Source organism: Erythrolamprus reginae, chromosome 10 (genome assembly GCF_031021105.1).
Source record: "Erythrolamprus reginae isolate rEryReg1 chromosome 10, rEryReg1.hap1, whole genome shotgun sequence".
Classification (NCBI taxonomy): Eukaryota; Metazoa; Chordata; class Lepidosauria; order Squamata; family Dipsadidae; genus Erythrolamprus; species Erythrolamprus reginae.
This window is the reverse complement of record NC_091959.1, coordinates 49724670-49746049: the sequence shown is the minus strand read 5'-3', so window position 1 is coordinate 49746049 and position 21380 is coordinate 49724670. Positions and strand designations below refer to the sequence as shown.

General features: G+C 52.9%; 2 protein-coding genes across 3 annotated transcripts in view; one reads left to right on the top strand and one right to left on the bottom strand.

Annotated features, from left to right (window-relative positions):
- The first annotated feature begins 209 nt into the window (after nucleotides 1–209).
- Nucleotides 210–14005, top strand: FOXN4 (forkhead box N4). 2 transcript variants are annotated; one of them, XM_070763344.1, is made up of 9 exons: nucleotides 210–322; nucleotides 7107–7273; nucleotides 7984–8087; nucleotides 8185–8307; nucleotides 9245–9372; nucleotides 9500–9596; nucleotides 9938–10145; nucleotides 10376–10753; nucleotides 11636–14005. In XM_070763344.1, the coding sequence occupies exons 1-9, from the start codon at nucleotides 252–254 to the stop codon at nucleotides 11887–11889; spliced, it is 1530 nt and encodes a 509-aa protein (XP_070619445.1). In that variant the 5' UTR covers nucleotides 210–251; the 3' UTR covers nucleotides 11890–14005. The 2 variants fall into 2 exon arrangements, with proteins under 2 accessions (XP_070619445.1, XP_070619446.1); XM_070763345.1 differs by lacking the exon at nucleotides 210–322 and adding an exon at nucleotides 6851–7017.
- A 1580-nt stretch (nucleotides 14006–15585) lies between these two features.
- ACACB (acetyl-CoA carboxylase beta) overlaps nucleotides 15586–21380 on the bottom strand; it is a 48249-nt gene continuing 42454 nt past the window's right edge. Inside the window, 8 exon segments of the mRNA XM_070763342.1 lie at nucleotides 15586–16828; nucleotides 17621–17757; nucleotides 17859–18029; nucleotides 18221–18375; nucleotides 18586–18698; nucleotides 19197–19374; nucleotides 19504–19639; nucleotides 20491–20587. Of these exon segments, the coding sequence (XP_070619443.1) occupies nucleotides 16702–16828; nucleotides 17621–17757; nucleotides 17859–18029; nucleotides 18221–18375; nucleotides 18586–18698; nucleotides 19197–19374; nucleotides 19504–19639; nucleotides 20491–20587 (1114 nt within the window). The 3' untranslated portion in view covers nucleotides 15586–16701.

Sequence of the window (21380 nt, the reverse complement as noted above, 5' to 3'; positions counted from 1 at the left end):
CCCACTCCCCCCGCCTCTCGGGCCTCGTCCGCGCATGCTCCAGCTGGACAGCTCCGGCGAGGGAAATTTAAAAACGCTGCTCCGGCCGGCCGGCCAGCTGCCTCCCTCGGACGCCCCTCGCCCGCCGCAACCCCCGCCCGGGAGAGCAGCCACCCCGGCCGGAGAGCAGAAGGGGGCCTCGAAGGGACCTGCCCCCCCGTCTCTCCCCCCCACCACCTGCTGAACTGCTGGAGAGCGACCGCAGGCGGGCCATGATCGAGAGCGACCCCCCCTTCGCCATGGCCGGTCTCGCCAGGAACCCGGGACCCCCGCAGGACTACAGGTGAGACACCCCCCCGAGTCCTCTCCCGGGTTTCCCCCCCCCCCCGGAGTCCCGGCCCGGTCGAGGTCTTCGCTGGGGGCCACCCCAATGATTCAATGCCTGGGGAGGGTGGAAATGGTCCCCCGCTCCCTCTGGAGGCTGGGAATGGCCCCTTCCCCAACTTCTGCTGGGCCCCCTAGACTAGTCTTTCCCAACTTTGTCCACTTGAAGATATCTGGACTTCAACTCCCAGAATTCCCCAGCCAGCGAATGCCAAGGCTCAAGTGGCCAAAGTGCCCTAGACCCGTTGTCTACCCTCCCCTGGGGGCTGAAGGGTAAATGCCCTCCCCAATTCCCTGCAAGGCAAACACCCCCAGCCTCCTCCGTGCCAGCTGGAAACCAACTGGGCGCCAGGCTCTGTGTGGGTCTCCCCCCCCCGTGCCATAGGTTTGCCATCAGTGCCCTAAGGGCTTCCACCTGCCGGACCCTGGTTCCTTGCTGCAGCCAGAGGAGCCGGTCCCCATTCCTCCTCCCCAAGGCCACTTTTTCCCTCCCTCGGAAAGTCCACTTTGCATCCCAAGCAGGTCACAGAGGGAAATATGCCCCCATCAGCCCTTCTCCCGACTGGACCATTTGCCCTGGTGTGACTCCCCAATCTGGTCCAGTCCCGGTGGCCTGAAAGGGTCCTTCTCTCGTCAGAGTCCCATCCCTCCCCAAAATGCCCTCTCTCTGCTTTGTCTGGAATGAGGCCCCCTCCCCTTTCTGAACCCAATTCCATTTGGGATCAGGTGGGGAGAAGGATAGAGGAGCCGGGCCAGGTCCCCCCCCCCGGAATCCAGGCTGGAGGGAGTTTGTGGGGTTGCCGGCCCCTCCCTTCCTCCCAGACGGGGGAGGTCGTGGGCCCCTGGGGCCTCCTAGCCAAGACTTAGCAGTGAGAAATGGAACTTGGATGATGGGTTTCCCCAAGTCTGGAAGTCCGGTCTGATTCGAACACAGTTCCTGGGAAGTCCGAGAGTGAGGTTTAGGGGTCTTTCTGGAGAATTGGGGGGGGGAGGCTACTTTGGCCCCAATCCCCTTTGTTCTGCTGGTGAGTCACAATGATCCACCAATTGTTTAGACTACTGCAGCATAATCTACTCGGGGCTGACCTTGAAGTCTGTCTCAGAAGTGGCAAGTGGTTCCAAGGGCCACCTTCCTTCCTGGCAAACTTGTCTTGTACTATAAAGTCTCTTAGCTGCCAATCTGATCTGAATTCCACTTGGGCCGTTATTTACGAAACCTGTAATGGTGGAAGATCAGGATGCCCGAAAAGCCGCCTTCTTCCCTGTTGGGCATCACTGGACGGTCAGAGATCCTTCCAGATGGAAATCCGGGGGAGAAACCTCTCGGTAGACCCCCCCCCCTTGATCCACTTGGCTCTGGAGTTGCTCAAAGGATACTCCTTGCCCTCTAAGTGTCCAAAACGTTTTTGTAACTTTTCCGTCTTGCAAACGTGGATAAAGAGGCCCCACTAGATCGGGGGAAGTGTTGTCCAAATTTCAGAGTCTTTCCCGCCCCGAAACACAACTGACCCCACGCGGGGGGGGGGGAAGGGGGGGGAAGGGAATTAACTCTTCACTCCAGCACGGCCCAGTTTTGAAGTTGCTCTGGGTGATGTCAGGATAACAAGAGGGATTTAGATCCTGCAGACTCAAGACAACCCCCCCCCCCCGTCTACCTGATCTGAAATCTCCCCATCGCAAGAGAAATAACCGCCCCCTCCCCACAAGCGGTCATACAGCGTCCGCCATTACGCCAAGAGACCTTCCACGGGGAGCTCAGGCAGGCTGCCCTTAACCATTCCTCCCCATTGATAAGTGCAGGCTGTAACTTATGTCCACTTGCCAAGTTTGATCAGAGTAGATTTTGGGAGAATAAATGGAATAAATGAAAACCACGTGGGCCAGAATTTGTAACTCCCAGCATAAGGAAGGTGAATATCTGCTTAGATCCCATATCGGCAGATGAAGTCCGAGTTATTTCTAAGTTAAAAAAGACACTTGTAGCTTAGTTTATATTAGAGTCCAAGGCAGCCTTTAAACAAGCCACCTTAGTTATTGCAAAAATGCTCCGAGTCCTTGGAGAGGGGCGGCGTACAAATCTAATAAATTATTATTATTATTATTATTATTATTATTATTATTATTATTATTATTATTACTACTACTACTATGATTATTTCTACAAACAGGCCTGTTTCTCAAATTCTTCCTCTTCCTTCCCCCGTGTCTCAAAAATGAAGCTGTAATTTCTCACTGCGGTCATTTTTCCAGCCATGACCCTGTTTACAAGTGGCAAGAAATGGCCTACAAAACCCAGACCGTTGTGGCCAAAGAGCGCTGTAGCATTTGTTCCGTTTCATGAGAAACCACTTTAGATTATGTAAAAGAAAACCTTCCAGACTGACCGATGTTGAAGAGGAGAATAGGCCTGTCAAATTCTATCAGGTCAATTTACTTTCTTCCTGTCACCACAGCGCAGGGCGGGAACCCCGAGGTCTGGGGGCTCCACGGGCGGGCGGGGTGGGGGTGGGGTGAAGGACCGGCCCCCAATTAGCGGACGGGAGGGGGGATTGTGCCAAGGAGAATGAGCTTCTGTTTCACTTGGAGGGTTTCTGTGGGGCGGGCAGACAGGACGGGAAGCCGATTTCAAAGTCAGGGTTAAAAAACAGGCGGAAAAACCACAGAGAGAAAGAAAGGAGAGAGAGAGAGAAAGAGAAAAGGCCACAGCAGACTAAGAGCGGCTCGGATGCTGCAGAATGGATAACTCTGCAATTGTCCACCAACATTTCTACGGAGAGAAATGAGTCCAAGCGAAACGGAGGTAGAAACCTAGAAGATTGACAGCAGAAAAAGACCTCCTGGTCTATCTAGTCTGCCCTTAGGCTACTTCCTGTATTTTATCTTAGGATGGATCTATGTTTATCCCAGGCATGTTTACATTCAGTTCCTGTGGATTGACCAACCACGTCTACTGGAAATTTGTTCCACGCATCTACTATTCTTTCAATCAAATAATATTTTCTCACGTTGCTTCTGATCTTTCCCCCAACTAACTTCAGATTGTGCCCCCTTGTTCTTGGGTTCACTTTCCTATTAAAGACACTTCCCTCCTGGACCTTATTGAACCCTTTCACATGTTTAAATGTTTCAATCGTGTCCCCCCTTTTCCCTTCTGCCCTCCAGGCTACACAGAACGAGTTCATGAAGTCTTTCCTGATAATTTTAATGCTTGAGACCTTCCACCGTTTTTGTAGCCCGTCTTTGGACCCGTTCAGTTGGAGGCAAAGGCTTCTTCTCTCGCTTATAGCCAGGGGCAGAGTCCAGCCGCTTAAATTCCTCACTTAGAGGGATTAAGGAGCCTCTGTTCCAGGGAGAATTGACTGGGGATCATCTCCGTACAGAGGGAGCTGCCAGGTGAGAAATCGGAGGGACCCTCAAAAGGAAACGCTGCCGTAACCGAGTCTCCCATTCAGCCAAGGGCTGCAGTCCCTCCGTGGGCAGAGAGGTGGTGGTGGCCTGCCTTGACCGAACTGCCTGTCCCCCTCCAGCATTCAGGAGCAGCTAAGAAGCGCAATCCAGCCCCAGACGGAGCAGGCTGCTCTGGGGGGGCTTGGTTGGGGTCGGGTCTTGAGATGGTCCCTCTGCCCAGCCGCCCAGGGAAAAATGAGCAGCAAGGCTGCGGCTCAGCACAATCCTTCTTAATCTGCCACTAAACAAGGAATCAATCAATCAATCAATCAATCAATCAATCAATCAAATAAAGAAAGAAAGAAAGAAAGAAAGAGAAGGAAAAGGCTGCCCGTGTCTAAGTGTGGATGAGGGTAAATGGAGAATAAAATGATCGTAGATTTTAAAAAGGCATTCCTTAAAACGGGAGGCTCCCATCCTCCAAAAGGCTCTGTGTGTGTACAGGTGGTGAGACCACACTTGGAATAATACTGTGTCCAGTTCTGGAGACCTCACCTACAAAAAGATATTGACAAAATTGAACGGGTCCAAAGATGGGCTACAAGAATGGTGGAAAGACTTCCTGAACTCCATCTGGATAGTCTGGAGGACAGAAGGAAAAGGGGGGACATGATCGAAACATTTAAATATGTTAAAGGGCTAAATAAGGTTCAGGAGGGAAGTGTTTTTAATAGGAAAGTGAACACAAGGACAAGGGGACACAATATGAGGTTAGTTGGGGGAAAGATCAAAAGCAACGTGAGAAAATATTATTTGACTGAAAGAGTAGTAGATCCTTGGAACAAACTTCCAGCAGACGTGGTGGGTCAATCCACAGGGACTGAATTTAAAACATGCCTGGGGTAAACATAGATCCATCCTAACATAAAATGCAGGAAATAATATAAGGGCAGACTAGATGGTCCAGGAGGTCTTTTTCTGCCGTCAGTCTTCTATGTTTCTATGTTTCCAACAGCTAAAGTGACAATTCTTCGGTGGCAAATTCACTCTGGCTCATCAGCCTGTTTCAACTGATGGGTGAGGCAAGCAGACTTCTCTGCTCACTCCCCCCCCAACTGCCCCCACACCCCTGGGGAGGGCTCCCCCGGCAGGACAGAATGAAGAGGCCGGGATCAGCTGTGAACAGGCAGGCAAACGGTCCCAAGTCCCTTGGGGTAAATAATCAGAGCCAGGAATTTCCCCCAGGGGAGAGAAATAGCCCCACAATTCTATGGGGAAATCTGATAATAAAAGTCTGCTAATCAGACTCACAATTGATTTAGACGAGTGTCAGGAGAGACGGCTAGGGCTCTGCCGGAAAGAATCCCCGGGAATTCTTAGGAAGAGCCCTACGCAAGATGGGATCATTTTCTCAGAGGCGGCAGTAAGACCCCCAAGCCCCCTCCTTCCCTAGACACACGGAGCTCTAAAAAGAAGAATAAGAAAAATAAGGAAGGGCCGTTTTGAGGGAGAAGGTTAGTGGGGAAGTTTTCAAAGAAGCGGAATATTTGTTCTCCAGAGTTCTATTTTCACACGTCCAACTAACTTGCAGGCACCAACTTACTTACGAGACCGACTCCTGCCACATGAGTCCCAGCGACCGGTCAGTTTCCACCGAGTCGGCCTTCTCCGGGTCCCGTCAACTAGACAATGTTGGCTAGCAGGACCTAGGGGAAGAGCCTTCTCTGTGGGGGCCCCGGCCCTCTGGAATCAGCTCCCCCCGGAGATTTGTGCTGCTCCCTCCCTCCTCGCCTTCCAAAGACTCATTTGTGTCATCAGGCTTGGGGGGATTAGATCTCGGCCCCTTCGCTGACAAGTGTTTTGTATGATTCTTGTACGAATGGGTGTGATTGATTTGAATTGATTTAGGGATTTAGATAGCCAAGTAATTTTAAATTTAATTGGATTAGTTTTATTGTAATTTACTGGGGGAGTTTATATGTTGTAAGCCGTCCCGAGTCTTTGAAGAGGGGCAGCATAGAAATACAATTAATTAATTAATTAATTAATTAATAAATAATAATATACTAACAACAACAGCTCAGCCAGGGTGCCACTTGGTGGAAGAGGTGGCGCAGGGCAAAGATGCCATGACATTTGCCGCATGCCAAGTGCCCCCGTAGTGTGGTGAACACCGACAACCACAACCTTTTGAGGCTGCTGCCAGGCAAATAACCAGGGACCAAAGCTGCTTCCACCCAGGACGGTGCCCAAGCCCACCGGACGGACGGTGGGGGCCGTGGTCCCTGACAGGAGGCCATTGCTGTGGGTTTTGACCCTCCCCACCCCCTTGACCCCACTCGTTTTGTCGTGCTGGGCTGGAGAGCGGCAGATGGCACGGGGTTTGTGTGTGTGTGTGTCTCCTGTGTCATTCAGGCAGATTAATGGGCAACTGGTAAAAAGGGGGGGAGGGGGCGGTGGGCTGGGCAGGAGGGGACAATTAAGCCAGGATCTCCAAAAACAAAAGGCCGGCACGTGCCGCCCGCCCACCGCCTCCCCCCTCACAATGGCTGTTGGGCTGACAATGCTTCGCAGGGCCACCAACTGTTGCCCAGGAGAAGGGTGGCTCCCTGGTTTTGAACCCTCCGATGCCGGTGTTTACTTACAGTTGGGCCAATGGCCGGGCAGCCCGGCTGGTCACCTGATGTCCTTTTCCAGGCATGGAAAAGACTCGGGCCGGCTCTGCAAAATAACTGTAGAAGTGTAACCATGGCAATGTTGGTTATTGCCACACCAATACAGGACATGAGGAAGAAAACAAGGCCGGGAGGAGGGGGGGCAGGAGAACGGGTGGGCGGGTCAGCAATTGGCCTTGTAGTCCCTTAAGCCGCCCGGAAGGGAGGGAAACGGCCCAGAAGCTTTCCACCAGGAAGTTCTGTTGGGCAGCTGGACAGTTGAAGGGAGCGTTTCAAAGCCTCGGGCAATGCAGAGGGGGCATTGCAATATTCCAGAATTATTTTAAATCCTTCTCGCTATTTTAAATTATATTTATTTCTGGCATTGGCTGGGATGCGCAACTCCAACCTCAAGTTAACGTGACTTTGGTGGAGTTGCAGAAACATCCTGCAAAACGGTTTATTCTCAAGCCGAATTTGGGGCACAGCCCTCCAACTTTAGGCCTTTGAGTAGTATTATATTTCTCTGCACGATAGGAAACACTTTCCTCCTCCTCCCCCTATTTGCTTCCTCCCCTACGCAGCACGAGAGCCCCATAGAGCGGAGCCTGGAGTAAGAGCCTAGTGGTCAGAACAGGTGCTGCTGTGCCCGCCTTACCTTTAGGGCAGGACACCAATAAAACCAGGTTAATTCTTCCGTAGGCTGTTGGGCTCCGACCCCTCCTCACACCTGAGCGAAGATGACCTCCCGGGCGACTTGCAGTCCCTTTCGTGGCTGACCTCTGTGGACGTCCCTCGGCTGCAGCAGATGACCAGCGAAAGGATGGACTTTGGCATCCCTCCCCAGAATGTGGCCCTGCAGCAGACAGGTAGAAGAGCCCGTGACCCCTTTCGTTCTTGGGCCTCCATTGCATTTGACCCCCACTGGGCTGAGGGACCTAGCGGCTAAAACAGCAAAGAGCGAATGAACTGGGTCAAAACAGCCTTAACAACAACAACAACAACCTTGGAGGTCTTCTAGTCCAACCCCCTGCTTAGACAGGACACATGATACTACTCCAGAACAGATGGTTATCCAACATCTGCATAAAAACCTCCAGTGTTGGAGCATTCACAACTTCTGGAGGCAGGCAGTTCCACTGATTAACTGTTCTGACTGTTGTGAAATTTCTCCTCAGTTCTAAGTTGCTTCTCTCCTTGTTTAGTTTCCACCCATTGCTTCTTGTTCTGCCTGTCTGTCTGGAAATTTCTCCTTAGTTCTAGGTTGCTTCATACCTTGATCAGTTTTTCCTTCCTTCCTCTTCCTTCCTTCCTTTTCCTTCCTTCCTTCCTAGGATAGGATAAAGAATTGGAAGGGGCCTTGGAGGTCTTCTAGTCCAACCCCCTGCTTAGACAGGACACATGACACTACTTCAGAACAGATGGTCATCCAACCTGTGCTTAAAAACCTCCAGTGTTGGAACATTCACAACTTCTGGAGGCAGGCAGTTCCACGGACTCATTGTTCTGACTGTCAGGAAATTCCTCCTTAGTTCTAAGTTGCTTCTCTCCTTGTTTATTTGCTGACTTTGGATGACAGGTGCCATTCACACCTTGGGCCCCCCAAGAGCGACGCCTCACCTCCAAGCCAGCGTGTCCCCAAACCTTCTGGGACTCAGCACCATCTCGCCCCAGGAAAACGATGTAAGAAGAGGGTCCCTCCTTCCTCATCAATGGGCCCTGGGGGGGGGGGGGCTTTGGGGCGCAACTGACGCTTGTGCTTCTCTCCCTCCCACCGCAGATCAGCCCGTACGTGGTGGGGGGGCAGCCCTCCCCCAGCCTCCAGCCACAGCCCTCCCCGCTCTTCCCCCCTCCCTCCTGCCACACCCAGCAGATCTTCACCATCACCCACAGCACGCAGCAGGTAAGGCTTCGGGGTGTGTTTGTGTGTCACAGCACAACTTTCAGGGACCTGGCCACGACTTAGTTCATGTCCTGTGTGGACAGGTTCAGCTGCGCATGGGAGAAGGCCCAAGCAGGACACACAGATTGCAACGCAGAGTTTAAGTAGCGTATGAAGGAGACGAATCTACCTCCTTACAAAAAGCAGCCTCGACTTGGGGTCTGGGCAGCGTGCCAACACTCCTTCCTTACCCCCTCCCGAGATAACTCTCTTCCCATCAATCAAAACACAGGCAGAAGCTCACGGGGAACTTTTGCACAGCACAGAACGCACTGGGAGACAGCGACCATGGTTTCTAGGATTCCTTTTCAGCCACGCCACCGTTTCTCGGCTCTTCCGTGTAACAAGCGTTGAAAGCCCACCCCCCCATTTCCCAGACCCCCTCCTCTATATAGCCCGGAAGTGACATCACACCTCAAAGAGTTAAGGCTCTGGATTAATACCTCTCACTCTGGATCCCCTCCCGCCTTCTGGCCATTCTTCTCTAGCGAGGATTTATCCAGTTGTTTTCCACCAACATGTCTTCCTCACTGTCTGACTGAGACCAATCGCCCAATGTCACATCAGCCCCCTCTGGCTCCCCCCAGACACTGCCTCACTCTCGCTCTCAGCTTCCTCTGGCAGCGCCCAGGGTACCCTGAGGGGTCTGGCTCATCCTCTCCAGAACCAGGCATGGCCTGAGGTGGACAAGGGTCACTCCCAACACCATTGAGACTAGAGGCTAAAATAATTGGTGGGGACTACGAAGCCCCTGGCTGATTGATGGTTGCCTGGGTGGGTGGATGCCCTGAAGTGTTCCGAGCAGCTTTTGCAGGGAGGGGCCACATCCTCTCATCCCACTCCACCCCCCCTGCACGCTCCATCTTTTTATTTTGACTCGGACTTCTCCCTCCCGCAGTGCAACCCAGTGACCATCTACAGCACCTCTTATGGCAGCCACCCGCACTTCTCCCAGCCTCGCCTGGCCCCTCACGCCCCCCAGGAGCTGCACGCCAAGCACTACCCCAAGCCCATCTACTCCTACAGGTGAGTCAGACTCAAGGGCCCGCCAGGCAGGGAGGGGGAAACTCCACTGCATCAGGAGGGGCCTTCAAAGGGTGGGAATGCTGCCAGGGGCTGGACAAATGACCCTCCTCCACTGTCCCCCTGGCAGCTGCCTGATCGCCATGGCCCTGAAGAACAGCAAGACCGGCAGCCTGCCCGTGAGCGAGATCTACGGCTTCATGAAGGAGCATTTCCCCTATTTTAAGGTGAGGAAGGAAGTCTGAGCACCAGCGAACCCCCTCGGTGGCCTTTTCTCAGCCCTCGGCAGAGGCCCAGAGACCCAACGAGTTAGGAATGGCTGTATGGACGCATGGCCTCTAGGATATTGTATATTTTATTGTACTGCTGTTTATCATTGTTGTACTGCTATTGTCCTCGTATTTATGACGATTGTTAGCTGCCCTGAGTGCTTTTTGGAGTGGGTGCCGTAGAAATGCAAACAAATATAAACAATAAAGCACGCCCAAGACCCCCACCTGGGGGCTCTACGCCACCGGGCTTGTGTGCCTGGGGTGTGTGTGTGCGAGGGCTCACCTGCTTCCCACAGACAGCCCCCGACGGCTGGAAGAACTCCGTGAGGCACAACCTCTCGCTCAACAAGTGCTTCGAGAAGGTGGAGAACAAGGCCAGCAGCTCCTCGCGCAAGGGCTGCCTCTGGGCCCTCAACCCGGCCAAGATTGACAGGATGGAGGAGGAGATGCAGAAGTGGAAGCGGAAAGACCTGGCCGCCATTCACCGGAGCATGGCCAACCCAGGTGAGGGCGGCTCCCCTCGGCCTTCCCTCCTGCGCCAAGGCCCTGCGGGAGGGATTGGACCGGAGCCCTCGGAGAGGGGTGGCATATAAATCCCATCAATCAATCAATCAATTCCTTCCATCCATCCTCTCCTGTTTCCTTCCTTCCTTCCTTCCTCTCCTGTTTCCTTCCCTCCCTCCCTCCTTCCGCCTGCCTCGCAAGGCACTCAAGACGTCCGTTTTCCCTTGCAGAGGAACTGGACAAGCTGATCACTGACCGCCCTGCTGGCTGCAGGAGGCCTGGCAAGCTGGCGGAGGCCGAAGCGTCCATGCGCAGCCACGGGGCAGTGACCGCTCAGGGCCGCCCGCTGCAAGGGCCCCCCCAGCCGATGGGAACGCTCTCCTTGCAGTCCGTCCGGCTCCAGCGGCAGATCCAGCCCCAGGCCTGCTTGGCCCCCGACTCGCCGGCCCCTGCACAGACGCCCCCCCTCCACGCCCTGCCCAGCGTCCACCACAGCCCCCTCCCTCAGCCCCTGGCCGGCCGGGCCCCTGATTTCCTCAGCGTGATGACTGACCTGAGCACGGAGGTGGATGCCCTCGACCCCAGCATCATGGACTTTGCCCTCCAAGGTGAGGGAGGGGGTCGGGGTGGGGCTGGAGCTGGAAAGAGGCTCAAAGCCAGCGGCTGGGCCGAGTGGTGGGCAGGGGTCCTCCTCCGCAGGGGCTCTTGTCTTCAGGCTGCTTTGGCGGGAGGGAACAGTGGCGGCGTAGACAGCTGAGCTACCTGCAGGTCTCCTGAAGGGCTGGCCCAGAAAATGGGGTTACGGAGGGAAATATTCCAGCACTAACGTTATGATTCCCTTCTAACAGCTGGTTAGGCTTAAACCTTCAGATACTGAGATATATATCTATATATATCTATGATGGTCTTGGTATATTCGGGTTTCTTCCTGTGTAGGGAAGAAACCCGAATATACCAAGACCATCATACCTGTACCCATGAAAATCTACGAAAACATATATATCTATATATCTATATCTATATCTCTCTCTATAGATAGATAGATAGATAGATAGATAGATAGATAGATAGATAGATAATGATAGATAGATAGATAGATAGATAGATAGATAGATAGATAGATAGATAGATAGATAGACAGATAGATAGTCAATAAGTGTTGCTTCCTAAGTGGACAGTTTGATTTCACAGACGTTTGATTTACTTGGAGTGACCTGACCGGTCGCTGGGATTCATGCGGCAGTATGGTCTGAGCTTAATTGCTCAAGCCAAGATGACCAGAGTTCAAAATCCTGCCACCTGCTCTAAAGCCGCTTTATTTACTGGGGAGGAAGAAACAAACCCATTTTCCTCCAGAGAGTCAAGCAGCAGGGGAGGGGAAGGGGTTCAGGGGGGGGGGGGGCGTCCCAGGGCTAAAATCCCCAGAGCAGCTTTGCCCACTGGAGTTCCACCGGAGTGGAGGTCTGACCGCTCTTTCCTTTGTGTGGAAGGGAATCTCTGGGAGGAGAAGGATGACGACAGCTTCAACCTGGAGACGCTGGGGGCCTTCAGCAACTCCCCCCTGGCCCTCTCCGACTACGACCTGGCGCCTGCCGGCCTCCCCTCGGCGCCCGGTGCTGGTGACCACACCTTTGCAGACTTACAAGTGACGGGCCTCTACACAACCTACGCCACCCTGGATGCCGTCTCCCCCCCCCAATACCCACGGGGCCCTCCAGGCAACAAGCCCATCGCTCTGCTCTGAAAACCTCCCCGCTCTCAGCTCCACCTCTCCCCCCCCAAAAAAAGGAGGGCCAGCAGGCCTTGTGGGGGCCACGCTGACTGTGTGAAGACCCCGCCTCCTCCATTTGCAGCCCATCAACCAGTGTTGCAAGACCACCTTAGCGGTCTCCAGAATCCTAAACAAAAGCAGACTGCGCATGTAGAATAACCCCCCCCCCTTTTAAGGACTTCTGGAGGGAGTGGGCATCTTTGGACACAGATCTGGTTGTGTTGCTAGGCTGGGGGACGGGGTGTGCGTGTGTTAAGCATGCAGCTTGCTTCTCCATCAGAACCTAGATAAAATTTTAATTTATTGGGGGGGGGGAGTTTTGGGGGGAGGGGGAGAGGAGGCAACCAGGGGGAAAAAAGGAAGGAGCTAAATCAAAAGGGGCTACAAGATTTAAATTAACGGGATCCAAAGGAGGGAATACACACTCCCCTCCCCATTAATTGTCCTTTAGTAAGGGGTCTCTGAGCTAATCAAAGCCCCCACTGCCCAATGTCATCCTGGCCTTTAGATCAGCCGGTCCCTTTCTTTGGCTATTTTTTTGCAGGGGTTTTGTTTTGGGGGCGGTGGGCTTGGCTATGTCCCTTTCTTATTCTCTTCCTACTGACAAGTACAGTGGAGCCTCTACTTGCAAATTTAATCCGTTCCATCACCAGGTTCTTAGGTAGAAAAGTTTGTAAGAAGAAGCAATTTTTCCCATAGGAATCAATGTAGAAGCAAATAATGCGTGCGATTGGGGAAACCACAGGGAGGGTGGAGGCCCCGTTTTCTCCCAGGAGATTCCTAGAGAGGCCCCACGGAGGCTTCTCCCTGGCTTTTCCGGTCCTGTTTCCTCCCAGGAGATTCCTAGAGAGGCCCCACGGAGGCTTCTCCCCACCTTTTCCGGCCCTGTTTCCTCCCAGGAGATTCCTAGAGGGGCCCCACAGAGGCTTCTCCCTGCCTTTTCTGGCCCTGTTTCCTCCCAGGAGATTCCTAGAGAGGCCCCACGGAGGCTTCTCCCTGCCTTTTCCGGTCCTGTTTCCTCCCAGGAGATTCCTAGAGGGGCCCCACAGAGGCTTCTCCCTGCCTTTTCTGGCCCTGTTTCCTCCCAGGAGTTTCCTAGAGAGGCCCCACGGAGGCTTCTCCCTACTTTTTCTGGCCCTGTTTCCTCCCAACAGTTTCCTAGAGAGGCCCCACGGAGGCTTCTCCCTGCCTTTTCCGGTTACAGTTTCGTAGGCTCAGGTTTGTAAGTGGAAAATGGTTCTTGAGAAGAGGCCAAAAAATCTTGAACCCCCGGTTCTTATCTAGAAAAGTTCGTAAGTAGAGGCACCACTACTGTGAAATTGTTCCGGGCCCTTTTAAGCTCCGGTTGCTGATTGGTGTTCTTCCCCCCGAGGTCCTTTGGGATCTTTTCTTTAGTTCCACCCCTGACTTGTCTACCTCCCAAAACCATCTTCCCAGGTCTCAGACATTCTGCACGAGGGATGGATTTTAGCCCCAGACCTACCACTAGACCCACTCCCTCGCAGGAGCTGGACCCTGCAAACCATTAACCCAGATTGGTGCTTGGATAAAGTTTCAGACTTTGAGAAGGAGATGTTTTTAATAGCGAGAGCAGAAAAGGGCCTGGGGGGTTCCAGGACAAATAATGTACAAAATGAGATTTTTTAAAAAAAACAACAACAACCTTGAATAGATTATTAGATGAATGAATTTACTACAGATTTTTGATACTAGAGTTTAGGATTAGGAGGTTTCTTGATTCTCGGGCTAAGCAGTATTATTGTTTGTAAATTTTATTTATAATTTATTTTTATGAAAACAAAAAACGGGATTTTTATGCTCAGCACTGACTTTTGAAAAACACTGTAATAATTTTTTTTACTTAATTATTCAAACTGCAGCAAAATCACCAGAATTACTTCGGATGTTTTTAAACTACACTTTGAGAAGAGGCACTTTGGACGTACGTACGGCAGAGGCAACGTCTTCTGTGGAAGACCAAGCCTAGTTTTAGCCACTGAGCTTTTCCACAACTGACATAAAAAATGTTATGTATATATACATCTTTTTTACAGCTCAGCCCTGAATTTTTACTTAGAAATATATCATGCAGCAATCTTGGTTTAGTGTTTTGTTTTTAAAAAAAGGACCATTAATAGGAGACACCGCATATTGCAGGTAAGATCTCCTGATTTAGCAAATAGCCTATCAGTACCAGGTGAACTTTGATCTAATCTTTATTTTTAAACACCTTTTTTTTTAACTGTAGAGTTTAAATAATTCCTTCTATTGCCTCAGAATTCAATTTGGGAGAAAAGAGACCACACAGTACTGTATTGTTCAAGAAAATTGCACGCACAATTCAAGGTGCAAAGATGCCCTCTTGACCCTCCAGGTAGCGCTGGAGATCTTAGCACAGTGGCGCTGAGTTCCGCAGTCTCCAGCAGGGCCCTCCTCTTTGCCCAAGGCCTTCCAAGTGAGCTGAAACCCTCTGCCATCCCATCAGGGGCTTGCAGCTCCTATGACAGCCAGCCAGCCTTCCCCAGGGGCTCCAAAAACTCCCATGGAGAGAGAGACCCTTACCCCCAAGGGTTGCAGGATAGCTCTGCTACCGCCCTCTCTGGCCTTTGGCAGAGATCACTGGCTTTTTCTCTCCCTGGGGAAGGAAAACGGGGAAGGGTCCTATTTAAAAGGTTAGGATTCCCCTCCCGGAGGCCCCTAGGTACAGGCAGGGCTGGATCAAGAGGAGGAGGTCCCCCGAGGTCACTTTGTCTGGCAGCGCCCCCTCCCGCCAATGCGAAGGTGTGCATTCTTGGAGCAGCCTTTGTTCCGGGGGAAGAAGGGCTGGGGGTGCTTCCCCCTAAACCCCTGTCCCACCCCCCTCCCCAGGCCAGTGCCTAGGTGGCCTTCGCTTAAAGCTTGCAGTCTGGATCATTTGGAAGAAGGCAGTGAGGGCAGTGAGGGTGCCGAAAGAGGGTGGGCCTGTTCTATCGCGCATGCGTGAGTGCCCACACCCATCATTCAATGCCCGGGGAGGGCAAAAACAGCTGCCCCTGCCACTGAAGGCCAGTAATGGCCTCTTTCCCATCTTCTGGTGGCCCACGAGGCTCCTGTTTCACCCTCCCCAGGCCCTAAAGGCTTCCCTGGAGCCAGGGAGGGTAAAAACGCCCTCCCGGAGCCTTTGTACGAGCCAAAAATCAGCTGGCCGGCCCACGCATGCGCGCTGGAGCTGAGCTAGGGCAGCGGCTCTCGTGCCAGCAGATACGGCTCCGCGTGGCACCTCTGGCCCCCGTCCCATAGGTTTGCCACCACTGAGTTGGGGTGCGTGGCTCCTACCACACGACTCTCACGTGGGCCGTTCTTCAGAAACCTCTGTCACCCAAATATTCCAGAGGTAACGTTGGGGACGACTTACATGTCTGAAGACGCTAGAAGAGCAGGAGGCAGAAATGGCTCACAAAAAAAATTCCCCTTGAAAAATGTACTTCCCTGTTTGGGTGGACTGATGTGTTGATGATCCTCCCGTGATTGACTCCTGTCAGCTTTGTGCAGAAACAAAGGACAATAAAGACGTGTTACTGATAGAGACACAGTGGCTAATCGGTGGCGGCCTCCACACACCAGGCCGATCCGATCTTGCGTCTTTCCTGGGGGAGGGAGGAGGCGAATGAAGGAACACAACTGGGAGCGTTAAGAAAACCAGGGCCCCTTTAATGAATCTCCAACTCACAAAAGACGAAACAAACACTGGAGTCTGTATCAAAAGTCAAAGAGAAACACCAGCAACAGCTCCTTGGCGTGGGCTTTTCGGGGCTCTCCTAACGAGGAAAAGCAGGATTTGGCCCCTCTGGAAAAGGGGTTTATAGACCTATTTTCTTTTTGGGGGGGTGAAAACCCCCGTCATCCCATACCAGGCCCACTCAAGCATTAATGCCAGAGGTGGAGGCACAATCGCAGCCCGTGAAGGATTAGGGAGCCTGCCAAGATAACGTAAATCACCTTCAGCTGTCACCTCGTTTGTCCCAGGTCTCCTTCAGAAAAGTGTGCGTGTGTGTGTTTTGTGCGTCTGATGTTCCACAGCCCATCATACTTCCAGCCTGCTGATGATTTATCCCTTTCAAAGTGGGTTTCCATCCTCTCGCCTCTGGCAAAGTCCACTCCATTCCACAAATAAATAGCACCACTATCGGCCTTGGCCCATCGGACATCTCAGCCAGTTAGGAGCAAGGATGGAGAAGCCCCCCCCCATTTCTTTCTGAAGACAGACACCCAAAATACCTCTCTTGGGGGGGGGGGGGGGCCCTCTCCCTTTTCAGGAGAGGGGGGGGGAATCTGCTTCCCGACAGCCAGGAGGGTCTCCATTCTCAAAGGCTTCCCAGGAGTGGACAGGCTAATCCAGGCAGCCTCCTGTCCGTCTGGCCTATCGGGAAGTTTCCCCAAGTCTTGGCTTGGTGGTAGATACTGACATTCTCCCCCTCCACTACATATTTTTAAAATTCGCTTTGTGGAAAGAGAACTCCTTATCTCAAGAGATAATCACCCTGGGCAATAGCTGAAAATGCACTTCCTTTAAACACACATTCTAGGCTGAGCGGTGCAAACGTTTCCCATGGACATTGTGCGGTGGGGAAAACACAGGCCGCCGACTGGGGCAGGGCAGCCAATCCCGGGAACTGCCCACTCTGGCCATCCTGGTTCGGGACAAGCCAGGGCCGTCCTGCAAAGCTACAGCCGGACGGAGCTCACCAACTGCAATGGTTTAGCGTGGGGCCTTCTCCTTCCCTTCTGACGGGGCGGGTGACCAAGTCAAGAGGGAGCCGGGTTGTCCATGGTGGCCAGGAGGCGAACCACCTCAGCCCTCTGGGCGCTTGTGATGTGCTGGGTCATGTGAATGATACAGTCCATGGCCACCTCGGGGTTGGCCTCCACCAGGCTGAAAGAGAGAAGACAGGGCCGTAAAGAGGGGCTTCCATCACCAGGACTTCAATGTGAAAAGTTTCTTCTGAATTTGTGAGACAAAAACACAACTGGAGGTGGCACAGTGGTTAGAGTGCAGCCCTGCAGGCTCCTTCAGCTAACTCCACCTGTAGTTCAGCAGTTCAAATCTCACCACCAGCTTAAGGTTGACTCAGCCGCCTGTCCTTCCAAGGTGGGTTGAATGAGGACCCAGATTGATGGGGGCAAGAGGCTGGCTCTCTGTAAACCACTTAGAGAGGGTTGTAAAGCTCTGTGCAGCAGTATATAAGTCTGCCATTGCTATCCTTCCTTCCTTCCTTCCTTCCTTCCTTCCTCCCCCTTTCTTTCATCAATTTCCTTTCCACCATTCTCCCCTTCCTTCCTTCCTTCCCTTCCCTCCCTCCCTCCAATTTGGAAATTCCCTGATATTTCACTGACATTTCCCTGTCACTTGCAATCTACTGAAGGCCGCAGTCGTAGATGACGTCATACCAAACGGCTGAGCCGTGGAGAAATATCCTGCAAGTTGCCGCCACAGTTATGCTCATTTTTGCTTGACTCTGCCAGGCAGCGTGATCCGGGGTTTTTTTAAACATATGATTTTCCCCTGACTTTTAAACATTTTAATACAGTTTGGTTTTTTCCCCTCTGATTTATTCACGATTTCCCGGATAATTCCCTCATTTCCCAGGTTTGCCCAGGGAGCCTCCCGGGGAATGCCGCCACCCCCCCCCCCCCACTGCTGCCCAGGGAAGAAGGAGGCGCTCACTTCCGGATGTGTTTCAGGGCATAGTCGCGTTTCAGGTATCTGATGTTCTCCCGGATGGCCGACTTTGCCCCGTCCTCTTCGCTCAGGTGCCTCTCGAGCCAGGCCACGGCCACCTGGTTGTTATCCCACAGGTAGCTCTGCAGGAGGGGTAGACGGAGGGAGAGAGGGACCCACTCAGCCGGGGGAGCCGGGGGACGGTCAAGAGAAGAAGCCGCCTCCCGCCAGCTGCGTCCCCGACCTTGACGGCGCCTTCCGTCTCCAGGAACCAGCGTCGCATCATGGACTGGATGTGGCTGTTGCTCAGCTCGCTGTGGGCGCTCAGGATCTCGGCCTTGACCCCTTCCTCCAGCAGCAGCCGCCTCAGCCGCCAGTAGAAAAAGGCCCGGCTCTCCTTCCACTGCAGGACGTCCTGGAACGGGAGAGGCCCCTCAGGACGCAGCCCCCACCCCACGGGACGACTCGGGGCTGCGCAACCCACGGCCGACCTCTGGCGACCTCTCTTCGGGAGACCCTCCGGGGAGTTGCTGAAGAAGTGTCTCGCTAGCCACAGGCATTCCGGGCTCGACCGCGGCCGTGAGTCGAGGACCGCCTGGCACGTACCGTAACGACTCCCTTCTCCTGCAGCCGTCCGGGGGTGTCGTGGAGGTCGGCAAAGTGCACGGCCACCTGGTGGAAGACGGGCAGGAGGTCGTCCTCTCGCCTCTTCAGCTGCTTCTCCAGTTCCTTGCGCTGCACCAGGGAGAGGTCAGCAGAACCTGCTCAGCCCAGAAGACAGACAGGGGCGGTTGGGGGGGCCAGGAAGCCTCAGGCCGGGGAAGAGGAGGGGGGGGGTCTGAGGAGGGGGTCCCCGCCTGAAGCTCTGCTCCCCCACTTTCCCAAAGAGAGGGGCGCCAGCACTGGCGGCAGCAGGGGAGGGGAGGGGCAGGGGAGGGGGGAGAACCGTCCCGGCTTGGCCTTCCTCTTACTCAGCTGCTGCGCGATCCGGGCGTAGGTGACGTCGACCCTCCGCATGGTCTTCAGCAGCTCTTTCTTCCGGAACTTGATCTCCACGGTGCCCTCCGCTTCCAAGATGCCCCCCCTGAATGGAATGGAATAGAACAGAATAGAATAATTTAATTTGTCTTTGGTGCAGATGCTCTCAGTGGACATAAAAGAAAATACAGATTTGTCAAGAATCACCAGGTACAAAACTTAATAAATGAAGAAACAATCAATATTAATAAAAATCTTAGGATGCAATCATACAGTCTATTTAAAGTTTTTTAGCTATATTAATTGGATTTTTTAGATATGTTTATTGTTTTGATAGGTTGTGAGCCGCCCCGTGTCCTCGGAGAGGGCCGGCATACAAATCCAATCAATCAATCATGATTAAACTTCATAAGGAACAGGTTACTTTCCCAAGAAACAACGCAGAGACCTTAATGCTGAAACCCCAATCAACACGCAGGCCATCTGGAGGTCTTCAGCAAAAATGAAGACAGCTGTCACTCTAGCCAGGGTGAAACTCTTTGGACCAATTTCAGCTGCCCGAGACCTGACCGCGAAGGAGGGGAGGGTGCAGCCGGACGCTCACCTGCTCTCTTTGTCCGCGTAGAGCTCCAGGTGGAGAGGGTTGATGGTCGGGTCAATCACCACCCAGGAGCCCCCCCGCAATTCGGCATGCGGGGGGATGTAGACCAGCGCCGGCTGCTTGAACTCCCGGATGCTGTCCACAATGTGCGCCCCGAACTTCAGCACCTGGTCGTACATGTCTGCAACCAGAGGCCGAGAAGTCACCACCACCACCACCAGCCCTCTCTCCCTCTCCCTCTCTGTCTCTCTCTCTCTGTCTCTCTCTCTCTGTCTCTCTCTCTGTCTCTCTCTGGGGGCCTCGTGGGTACCTTTCATGCCGCCGGAGAAGCCCCTCCAGTTGGCGAAGATCAAGAGGGGGAGGTGCTCGCGGTCAAAGTCCCGGATGGCCTGGGCCGTTTTAAAAGCCGAGTCTGGGAACCAGACCTGCCCGGCTTGCTGGATGATCTAAGGAAGACAAAATCAGTTTCCGGTCACAATTCAAAGTGTTGGTTATGACCTATAAAGCCCTTCACGGCACCGGACCAGATTATCTCAGGGACCGCCTTCTGCTGCACGAATCCCAGCGACCAGTTAGGTCCCACAGAGTTGGTCTTCTCCGGGTCCTGTCAACTAAACAATGCCGCTTGGTGGGACCCAGGGGAAGAGCCTTCTCTGTGGCGGCCCCGGCCCTCTGGAACCAACTCCCCCCAGAGATTAGAATTGCCCCCACCCTCCTTGCCTTTCGTAAGCTCCTTAAAACCCACCTCTGCCATCAGGCTTGGGGGAACTGAGATACTCTTTCCCCCTAGACCTTTACAATTCTATGCATGGTATGTTTGTGTGTATGTTTGGTTGTTTATATTAATGGGTTTTTAATTGTTTTTAGTATTGGATTATTATTATATGCTGTCTTATTATTGCTGTTAGCCGCCCCGAGTCTTCGGAGAGGGGCGGCATACAAATTCAATCAATCAATCAATCAATCAATCAATCAATAAATAAAGGGTGAAATTTACGGGTGGACACATTGCAAGGGGATGTGCCCAGTTCCACAGAAGGGCTGAAGACCACAAGGCGATGGAGAACTGTATTCTAGGGCAATGTCTCCCAACCTTGGCCACTTGACGATATCTGGACTTCAACTCCGCATTCGCTGGCTGGGGGATTCTGGGAGTTGAAGTCCAAAGATCTTCAAGTGGCCAAGGCTGGGAAACCCTGTTCTAGGGAGGCTGAGAGAAAACAAGAGGGCGAGATGGACGGATCAGCCGACCAGAGGCCCCGCGGGACCAAAGGGTCTGAGTTTTGCAAGGCCCAACCTTTGCTTCCGATTCTGGGTTTGCTGGATCAGCTGGTATGGCCAGTTCCACCGTCCGGGTCTCCACGGCTATCACGCCCACTGGGATCCCTCCGAGCCTGCCAAGATCAATCGGGACTTCAGATTAGGGCCACATGTGCTCAATGCAAGCGGTCAACGAATCCTAGAAACACAGAAGATTGACGGCAGGAAAAGACCCCCTGGTCCATCTCACCTGCCCTTATACTATTCCCTGTCTTTTATCTTAGGGTGGATCTATGTTTATCCCAGGCAGGTTTCAATTCAATGACTGTGGATTGACCAACCACGTCTGCTGGAAGTTTGTTCCAAGCATCTACTACTCTTTCAGTCAAATAATATTTTCTCACGTGGCTTCTGATCTTCCTATTAAAAACACTTCCCTCCTGAACCTTATTGAACCCTTGAACATATCTAAATGTTTCGATCGTGTCCCCCCTTTCCCTTCTGTCCTCCAGACTATACAGATGGAGTCCATGAAGTCTTTCCTGGTCAGTTTTATGCTTAAGACCTTCCACCCTTTTTGTAGCCCGTCTTTGGACCCGTTCAATTTGATCCATCTCTTTTTGTAGGCAAGGTCTCCAGAACTGGACACAGTATAATTCCCAATGGGGTCTCACCAGCGCTCTATACAGCGGGATCCCAATCTCCCTCCTCCTGCTTGTGACACCTCTAGCTATGCAGCCAAGCCTTCTAGTTGCTTTCCCTCCTGCCTGACCGCTCTGTTCACCCATTATATGCCATTATTTATTTCATAAGCATAGAGATTTTAACATTTTAAAACTTGGGAACAAAGATTTGGGGGGTATTGAACTCTTTCTCACGCCTCCTGGGCAGCTGTGCACCAGGCAGGGCAGGAAAAGAAGGTCCAGT

What these genes read in the sequence shown, in the direction of transcription:
- FOXN4 (XM_070763344.1), top strand. Translation starts at nt 252, where the DNA reads ATGATCGAGAGCGACCCCCCCTTCGCCATGGCCGGTCTCGCCAGGAAC. An exon ending in GGACCCCCGCAGGACTACAG is followed by an intron (nt 323 to 7,106) that starts GTGAGACACCCC and finishes ATTCTTCCGTAG; the next exon opens with GCTGTTGGGCTCCGACCCCT. An exon ending in CCGGAGCATGGCCAACCCAG is followed by an intron (nt 10,146 to 10,375) that starts GTGAGGGCGGCT and finishes TTTCCCTTGCAG; the next exon opens with AGGAACTGGACAAGCTGATC.